Source organism: Vigna angularis, chromosome 9 (assembly GCF_016808095.1).
Source record: "Vigna angularis cultivar LongXiaoDou No.4 chromosome 9, ASM1680809v1, whole genome shotgun sequence".
In the NCBI taxonomy this organism is placed as follows: domain Eukaryota; kingdom Viridiplantae; phylum Streptophyta; class Magnoliopsida; order Fabales; family Fabaceae; genus Vigna; species Vigna angularis.
Window position 1 is genome coordinate 29,569,404 of NC_068978.1, and position 10,161 is coordinate 29,579,564.

A 10,161-nucleotide genomic window follows, 5' to 3' on the forward strand; every position below is an offset into this window, starting at 1 on the left:
CTTCACAATTTCTTTTGGGAGGTCATTCTGTAAATGCTCTTCTAACATTCTTCTTCGTTCCACTTTCTGAAGGTGTACCTGTCAAAAGTTATTCGATACTTAAGTCAGTCGACTGTCTGTACGATATTTCAATGTAACAGTAATAAATGTGCAATAAATGCAAACACCTACTTCTTACCTTTGACCTGTATTTATAGTTGAAATCTTAATCATGGCCCAATTTCAGCTCAATGCCCCTAATTACCATTTACCTTAAACTTTGCAGAAAGATCTGATTATTGACTTTAGCTCAGACGTTTTACTCATGGTTGTCGGGTCTTGTGTGAGGACTTCTATCACGTTCAATCACTGCTTGACTTCGTTCCGCTCATCACGGTCGTCTGGTTGGTCTCGTTATAGAATAATAGTACGGTCATTCGGGCCATACAGTACAATAACTATTTGCTAAAAAAAACAATTTATAGTAATAATTGTCAAGCATAGATGTACAAACTTTTTTCATTTTTATCCTAACATTTTTTTCTTCTTAAAATTTAATACACTTATTTAATTTTTCCTTATTTTCAGGGAGTATACCACAATTTTAAAGGTTTAACTCGTTTAACATAAGTTGCACGTGTAAGTTAGAAGAAAGGGTTTCTTACTCCAGAAAGCTATTTGTCATGCAGAATTTTTTTAAAATTGAAAAAGCTTAACGTATTGCATTTAATTTCGTCAGAAATCACTATAAAGATATTTTAAAGTGAATGGAAAATGAGAATCACAAAGTTTTTTCAACCGTTTTTAGCACCACAAAGTTTGTTACATTTGTATGGCTACCAAAGTTTTGTTTGAATCTTCACAGTGAGGAATAATTGAAGACGAGTACCAACGTGCATCATGACCAGTTCTTACTTTTTTAATATTTTTTAAATTAAATTAAATTTAATTTAAATTGGCTTAATATATCTTTTATTTTCAATATTTTTAGGTTTACTGTTTTTTTTAATATAGTGTTTTTCTCATTAGATTATTGTTATGGTAGAGAATTATGATTTAATAGAATGATATGTTTTTGTTTTTAAAAGAAAAAGTGTGCGTAATATTATTATATTTTAATATTCTTAGTAAAATTGCATGTGATGTATCTTTATACTTTTTTTTTACAATAAAAAATAGTAAAACTATTATTATATTGTAAAATTAAACTAATTTTTGTAATTTTGTTTTAAATATTTACTTATTTTGTTAGTAGTTTTATTATTACAAAATAATATAAGTTTTAAAAAAAGTATTAGATAAATTAAAAATATTATTACTTAAAAAATAAAATTAATAAAATAATTATTTTAATTTACAAGATTTATTTAAAGAGTGAAATTAGAAAACAAATATAAATACTAAAAGGAGAAATCTTTATATATAAAAGTATGGGTTATCTTTATATATAAAAGTATGGGTTATTGTTGATATAATAAAAAAATCACAGTAACTCTTTTTAATAAATATTAAAATTATATTAAAAAAATTAAATTTAATATAGAATACTTTACGTTTTGAAACCAAAAGAGACTTTGACAGACATATAACTTTTTTATATTACTATTTTTTTATTTTTCTTTTTCTTTTTAAAAATATAAAAATTTATTTTTTTATAATCATTTTATCTTTAGTGTCAAATAAATACAAATGGATGTAACTCTAGTTTTAAATCTCATAAACAAATAATTATTATTTCCATTTTTTTATTTTTAAATCCCTTTCATAATACTGTTAATTAAACAAAAAATAAAAACTGGGACAGGAGAAAAATATATTTTCAATAAAAAAATAAAATAAAAAATTGTGATAAGGATCTAACAGAAGAGTAGCGTTTGATTTTCCCATCTTCTCCCTAATCATTTCCCTCTATAAGTGCTTCTAATACTGGAAGCAGCGCGAAGAGCAAAGAGACTCCATAACCGACGCACTCACAAAGCTTATCACTGTACCGGCAAATTCCAATGGCGGAAGTGAGGAACAAGCGAGTGGTTCTAAGAGACTATGTGGTTGGTTTTCCGAAGGAATCAGACATGAAAATTGTGGAAGGAAGGATCAAATTGAAGCTTCCAGAAGGTTCCGATAAGGTGATTGTGAAGAACCTCTACCTCTCTTGCGACCCTGTCATGAGAGTCCTGATGATCAAGATGGAAGCCATTGATGTATATCATCACTACACACCTGATGCTGTGAGTCATCAAACTTTTTTCCAGCACTGCACTTCTTTTCTACATTTTAACACTGTTCTACTTCTGAAAATGTTATGATTAAGAATTAAAAGTTTATGTAATACGAAAATGCATTCAAAATGTTACCTGCATTTCAATCTTTTAAAGTTTTTCATCTTTTAATGTTGCTTTATCTTTTACTTTCAACCTTTTCGTACAATAATTATAATAATGATTGAGCTAATGTTTTGAGATGGAATTAGATCTAAATTTCAATGTTTCTTCACATTTCAATCTTCTTACGAAGTTTTTCATCTTTTAGTGTTTGTGAGATAACTTCAAGCTTTTCATACAGAACATAATTAGTTGAAGAATTAAAAAAATAAATATGATTTAACATTTTGTTGGTCAGATAGTTTTTGTTCATTGTAAAAGAATTTGTATTTGTAACCTGGTCTGAACCTTTTCTTTGGTATGACTGGATTCAAATATTTTGGTTTGATGGTTTTATTTATTACACGTTAATATTAAATATCTAAATATGTATGTGTATATAATTTAATTAGATTTTAGTATACTAATTTTAACAATTTATATTTATATTTTTTAAAAATTAAGTTAGCAAAGATTAGAGAAACGTTGATAATTAAAAAATTGCGCTAAGATTTTATTTTATTGATTTATGGTTTTGGTTTAGGTTTATGAAATTAAAGTTATTTTTAGGGATTAATTTTTATCTAAATTTATGATTTATTTTATTTATTTTTAAATAGATATCTGTATTAATATTTTAGAATATAATTTTATTTGAATGTATACTTTAAGATTAACATGTATTTGAAAAGGTAATTTTTTAGATAATTTTGTTTCAAATTAATTTTTTAACCACCACCGAAAGGTTAAAAAAGGTTATCCATAACTTTTAGAGGTAATCCAATGTACAATGAGAAGATAATCTTAGACATGAATAATTACTCTTTATATATCCTTTTAGACATGTAATGAAATCATTTTTTTAAATTATTTCCCAATTTTTTTTAATTTGTATTTCTAATTCGTGTAAAAACAAACGTTAACTTATTAATTATCTTTTTTTACTTATTTTTTTAAGAATTTTTTTCCTTTCAAAATGTTTATGGAGAAGCTACTCCAAATACATTATACTCATACTTTTGGTTTATATATGTAAGTAAATTTGTTTTTTATTTATATATTTAAAAGATACTTGTAGTCTTTGAATACTATTTCTAATCTCTTTCCAATTTTATAAATTTATATCTTAGAGGATAAAAAATATATTTATAAATACTAAAAAAATATTTATAAAAAATAAACAAATATTGAAATCATGTATCTAGAAACTAAATGGATATTTTTTAAGTATAGAAAAGAGAAAACCTAAAACATCAATAACAGAGGTAGTCTTAAGTTAAAATAAATGTGGCTGATAACTTATGTAATGAACAATATTGCAGCCATTGACAGGTTATGGAGTGTCTAAAGTGTTGGAATCTGGACATCCAGATTATAAGAAAGGTGATTTGGTTTGGGGAATTACCAAATGGGAAGAGTATAGCTTTATCTCCCCATCTCAAATATGTTTCAAAATTGAGCACACTGATGTCCCACTTTCCTACTACACTGGAATTCTTGGTACGTATATATTCAACAATTTCAATTTATTTTCATCTTAGTGAGTGATGCACATTAAAAATTGGAGGAGGTTATCCAGCTACTTTTTCCTACAATGCTTTTGCTTGCATTTTCAATGTTCAATCAAAGTTATGTTGAAATTAATCCTTTATTCATTACATATGTATATTTGTTTGTTACATTACAGCCACATCTTTCCTCTCATATTTTTACCTAAGAAGTGGTACACTTCTAAATAATGGTCTTGACACGTAGCCATGTCAGATACTTATTCATGTCTGAATCTGCATGCACATTCTGTTTCACCTGAATGAATCTTATCAAGTTTGCATGCAAGCTTATGATATGGCAAGGTTTTATAATATAACTTAGTTGAGCCTTTTTACCCATCTTATTTTCTTCTCTGAATGAATCTCAGCAAGCTTGTACGGAAGCTTATGGATGTTCTTGCATGATTTTATCATTTTGTCGGGCCTTTTGACCCATAACCTTTTATTTTCTGGTCACAGGTATGCCTGGGATGACTGCTTATGTTGGTTTCTTCGAAATAGGTTCTCCAAAAAAAGGAGAAAATGTTTTTGTTTCAGCTGCCTCTGGTGCTGTTGGTCAACTTGTTGGCCAATTTGCCAAGTTGAGCGGTTGTTATGTTGTTGGAAGTGCTGGAAGCAAAGAGAAGGTATTTGTTCAATTATTATTATTATTATTAGATGTTTCTATATAAATTATTATTAGTTTCATAACATTTAGGTATTCATTGTATTGTTTAACAGACAATTATTTTCAATTAGCCTAATTACAACAACAACGAAATCCTTTTCTTTCAATTATAAATCATTTAGGCATGTTGCATACTTCTGTGATTTTTCTAGATTGTTGGAGAAACTAAAGTACATGAAGTTTGTTTCAGTCAATGCAAGTTATTACTATTATTATTTATAATTTTCACTCTGAAAATATATTTTATACTTGAAAAAGGTGTTTTGTTTTCATCAGTAAAAGAGATTCATGAAGAGAATTGTTTCAGAAAGCATTGATGGTGAAACCTTTTTAATCGGAAACATTGTTGTAAAGCAGTATGATGAACAAGGTTAGAAATTCATGCACTAAAATGAATGTGGCTTGCAACCAGGTGGATCTGCTGAAGAATAAGTTAGGATTTGATGAAGCTTTTAACTACAAGGAGGAGCCAGACCTCGATGCAGCTTTGAAAAGGTTAGTATGCAACATTATCCTTACAGAGAAATTTGAGTTTATATTGTTTGTTTCCATAAAGAAAATGTTAGAAGTTAGTGTAGCTGATATCAGAAGCAATAGTAGTGAGTGGTGAATTTGAAAATCAGGTACTTTGGAGAAGGCATTGACATATACTTTGAGAATGTTGGGGGGAAGACACTTGATGCAGTACTCCCAAATATGAGACTCCATAGTCGAATACCTGTTTGTGGAATGATCTCACAGTACAATCTTGCTCAACCAGAAGGTGTAACAAATTTAGCACATCTCATATTTAAGAGGATTAAAATGGAAGGGTTTATTGTAAATGATTTCTACCATTCATATTCCAAATTCTTGGAGTTTGTTTTGCCTCATATTAGAGAAGGGAAGGTTGTGTATGTGGAAGACATTGCTGAGGGTCTTGAGAATGGCCCTGCAGCATTGGTTGGCCTCTTTAGTGGTCGCAATGTCGGCAAACAAGTGGTGGTTGTGGCTCGTGAGTAAAATTCTATAAGTAGAAACATTGTAGCATCTGATCTTTAGTTCTGAACTTTTTGTTTTCTTTTGGCCAGTGAATCTAGTTTTTATGTTATATTGTATCAGCTTCCCTTTTTGTTCATAGTATTTGATTACTGTATGAGTGGCATTCTGTGATTAGTAAATTCTAGTTTATGCAGCTTTGCTATTTCTAATCTGTTTTATATTTACAAGTATATTTTGCTGATAAAAGACTATATATTTACAAATATATGCTGATCCTTATGGTGTTCTAATAATGTTTAAAATGTTAAAATAATATTTGGTCAATTAAAATTTATATAAGTATATAAAACCGATACTTCTGTGATAATTATTTTCTTAATGATTAACTAATAGATTAAGACATTAGTACAAAATTATCATAATAGGTTTCGGTTTTGATAAAAACACAGTATAAAATAACACGACATTTTTATAAATTTTATAGATATATAGGTTTCGATTTTCAAAGAATCAAAATCATATATATCTTTTGATTTGGGTTAATAAAAAACTAAAGTCTAAAAATTTGTTAAAATTTCAAAATATTTCAAAAACAATTGTGCCTTTTTATTTATTTATCTAAAACGGATATATAACTTTGGTTACATGATTAACGAAAGTCATATTTCGATTTTGTTTTAGTTGTTTGACTAACCAAAGTCTAAAGTTCTGTCAATTTTTAAAATATTTCAAAAACTGATGCTTATTTTTTATTTATTCAACTAAATTGGACTTATGACTTCAATTTTTTTGCATAATAGATGTTATAGAGTCTTTCAAAATTAACAGTTTTAAATTATTACTTGTTTGAACAAGACCTATGGCTTCAAGTTTCTGTAAAATCGATGTCATAGAGTCTTTCAAAACTGATATTTTTAAATTATTACTTGTCTAAACAGGTCCTATGGCTTCATTCATGTGCACAATGAAGTACCTCGACCTTGTAAATGATTCTGAATCATAGTTGTTTTTAACGTGCTATTCAGAGGGTATACTATAGTGTTTATAAGAACTTCCTTAGTTGAATAAGAATCGTTTAGTGCAAAAGTTTCTTATATGTAGAAAACAAAATGCAGTTGCAAGTTTTATAAGAAAAACGTTTAGACAAAAGGTCAACAACAATTGCACAAATATTTTTATACTAGTTCACTCCAAATGAGTTACGTTCAGTCTCCTCTACAAAGGGTTTCACTATAATCTTTAACAAGATTACAAGTGAGTATTCGTGTAAGAACTAAGAAAAAAAAAATAAATAAAATAATAAATAGTAAGTTAATATTTGAAATGTGTGAATTTATATACTTTATATATTTATTATATGGTCAATATATCAATAAATTCAGCTTGGTCTTGTGGTGTATGTGTTAATTGTGTATGCATAGCTTGATGGATGCGCCTTCGAACCTTCAAGTGGGCTAACTTTTACATATTTTCTTAAAAATGTATTTTTTTGGAGGTTTCAAGAAATAAAAATAAAAAGGAGGACTGGTAGAAAAAGGGGGGGGAGCGTTTTTGAGAGGGAAGAGAGAAGACCAGAGAGAGAGAAACTCACCCATCTTCATTCTTCTTCTCCTTCAATTATTTTTCTTTGTTTCTTCTTTAGAATCAAAAGTTCTTTTGACCCAATTGTTTTTCTTCTTCAAATTTGGGTTTTTTCCTCTTTCTCGGACCAAACCCTAGAACAGTGAGCAATGAAGATTGAAGGCTTAGTTTTTTTTTTTATTTTTTTGTGCGAGGGAGAGCACCAAATGTTGAATCCGAGTAAGATCGGTGGTTAGTGTGAGGCACTAAGAGAATCAGTTTGCGAGTCAAAGAGAGAACACAGGACTGGGAGAGCAAGATACATAATGTTCGAACCAAGGGTTACCGTAAAGAGGAGGAACAGGTATGGGGAACTAAACTGCTTCTAGATATTTAACAGTGTTTTCCTGTGTGCATACTTGCAATTTTGATTCAGGAATAAATGGTGTTTCGGATTGCTTGTGTTTGATACTTGAATGATGGGTCTGAATTGCATATTGAGCAATAACATGTGCATATATATTTTTTTTAAGATGATATACTTACCATGTGAAAACAAGGTATATAAATCTGTGATTTAATGTCTATATGTTGTTTTCGGTTGCTACAATGGGGTTATTTACCCGACGGGAATTCAGTGGGGTAAGTTTAGGTTAGAGTTGAGTTATTGTGCATAATATGACTTTTCATTGATGATTCACTTGGATCAGTGTATCAGAACCAGTATAACGTTAATGAACTAAACATCTAATACTCTAAGGGGGCTGATGGTCGTGTAATCTTAATTATATAAATTGTAACAGAAATAATGGGTATGTAATTATCTCCGCAATAGGTATAAATGGAAATAAAGGGGAGGAAGTCGTGCTCTGTTTGTTATTGTGACTTGGTTTTAGAGTTGGTTATATATATGTTTTGTTAGTATGATAAATGAGTTTCTTCTTCCTTAATTTTAAACAATGCAATGTAAATGAGATAATTACATACTTAGAAATTGTTGGGTATGTAATTCATATTCTATTTAACTTGAAATAACTGGTCCAAACATAAGAGAATCTCACTCTTAGAATGGTTGTGCACACGATTTACATTTCTTGATGATCAAACGTTGAGAAATTTGCATGAATGAGTAAAATAGATATAATGTACGCATGATGTAATACAATGTATTGTTTAAGTGTATTTAGAGTTACAGGTTACTGTTTTGAAGGAATATAGGAATTGGAAATGAGTCTAAAGTGATTGAACTTAATTAAATTAAAGAGTTATCTTAAGGAATTACACTTTGTGGCTGAATGAATGTGACTAGTTGGTAAATCTGGTTTAGGAAATGCAAACTACCTAAATACCGTGCTGTCCTGCTATAAAATTTTTTCAGAAATATCTCAGTGTCTTTGTATATAAACTATTTAAATACCTTGTTGTCTTGCTATAAAATTATGCAGAAAATACCTTGTTGTCTTGGTTGTATAAACTACATAAAAACCTCGCTGTTTTGTTGAAATATTTGCATCAGAATGTTAATGTTTGCACAGTTGTTGGGCTGTTAATATCTCTCCAAATCTTTTAACACACTTGAGCTTTGAGTTAAGTTGTTTAAAGCTTGTGTTGGTTGTTGATATTTGTACCGTTAATAACTTTAAACCTCGACTAAATATTTATTTAGAGCAAAAGCAATTAACATTTTCTTTTCATTCAATGGCTTATTGGAGAAGGTCATAGAAAACGCGAATTTGGAGAAATTAGGACAAGTGTTGGGATTTTGGACAATTTTCAGTCCAACATATGTTTTAATATTATATTACAAAGTTCTCATGTGATGGTGCAATATATATTTTTTTATATATTGAGTGGTTTGAATCATAAGGCATTGGTTGAGTTTAAAATTGAAGTATTGAATTAAGTGGTAGGGCCGTTAGTATCTTGTTGTATCTCATTTCCTTTTGTTCGTCCAGTGTATTTCATAGATTGAAAATTCTTATATTATAAACAAAATCTAGAAAGACTATATATATTATGATATGTTGGTCATGATCGGTACATCATTAGGTTATTATATGTTATAATTATTATGTTATATATTATACAACATGCCAAGACGTGTTTTGTTTAAGTATGTTGTTTAAGACTTTGGGTATATAATATTATAATGTAATATATATGATAAAGTTCCTTAAACTTTTCTAGTGGAATATTTAAAATATTATACTAATATATATATATATATATATATATATATATATATATATATATATATATATATATATATATATATATATTAAATAACTTGTAATAAACTTTTCCAATTTTAGTTATTAGGATATTATATTAAGTATTAGAAAATTGTTTGGGATTAAAAGTATTAACTACATGGTTAAAATATTTTAATTATATAAAGACGTATGAACCTGTTAATGTACTAAACTGTTGTTTTAATTTGAGTTAAGCAATATTTTATTAGATTATTGAAGGCTGTTTTGTAGTTATAGTTAATTTGGTATGCCTTAAAAAAAAATATGAATTTAGAATGAATGTTTAATTTGATTAAGTTGTTGTGTTGTAAAATATATTGTTAAGTTTGATTAGTTAGTTGTTGTAAATAATGAATCATGGTTGTTGGGAATAATGAATCATGATTTTTGGAAATAATGAATCATGGTTGTTTTGAATGGATTCTAGGTTGTCAAATGGTTTGATATGAATTAACGGTTTAATTAGTAATTTTACCACATGATTATAAATTAGTAGAATTTGAATTGTATGTTAATTGATTTTCTTAGCTCACCCATACTTGTGTGTTTGCGTGTTAGTGTATGTAATTATACAATGATTGTATAACATATGTTATATGGAAGCTCAAATAGGAACACAGACATTGCAGGAATTATAAGGGTGACGAGAGAGGGATTGGAGAATATAGGAGTTCATTTAAAGTTTATCCAATTTATGTAAAGGAACGTATTAAACTTTTTACGTTGGTGATGAATTTGGATAATTTATATATTGAAATTGTAAAAGTTTTATTTCTTTGGAAAATTTATAAGAGACATGTATATTTAATGTA

General features: G+C 28.2%; 1 protein-coding gene and 1 long non-coding RNA gene across 2 annotated transcripts; both read left to right on the top strand.

The window, feature by feature from the left end:
* The first annotated feature begins 1,873 nt into the window (after window positions 1-1,873).
* Window positions 1,874-5,653, top strand: LOC108347718 (2-alkenal reductase (NADP(+)-dependent)). The gene is made up of 5 exons (XM_017587138.2): window positions 1,874-2,207; window positions 3,662-3,839; window positions 4,349-4,515; window positions 4,969-5,051; window positions 5,180-5,653. Exons 1-5 carry the CDS (start codon window positions 1,983-1,985, stop codon window positions 5,556-5,558), a joined length of 1,032 nt encoding a protein of 343 aa, XP_017442627.1. The 5' UTR covers window positions 1,874-1,982; the 3' UTR covers window positions 5,559-5,653.
* A 1,272-nt stretch (window positions 5,654-6,925) lies between these two features.
* LOC128193973 (uncharacterized) lies at window positions 6,926-10,161 on the top strand. The gene is made up of 2 exons (XR_008245180.1): window positions 6,926-7,461; window positions 9,908-10,161. It is a non-coding gene; the product is annotated as an uncharacterized LOC128193973 (long non-coding RNA).

Coding starts and splice junctions, on each gene's coding strand:
- LOC108347718 (XM_017587138.2), top strand. CDS start 1,983: ATGGCGGAAGTGAGGAACAAGCGAGTGGTTCTAAGAGACTATGTGGTT. Junction 3,840..4,348: donor CTACTACACTGGAATTCTTG/GTACGTATATAT, acceptor TTCTGGTCACAG/GTATGCCTGGGATGACTGCT. Junction 4,516..4,968: donor GTGCTGGAAGCAAAGAGAAG/GTATTTGTTCAA, acceptor GCTTGCAACCAG/GTGGATCTGCTGAAGAATAA.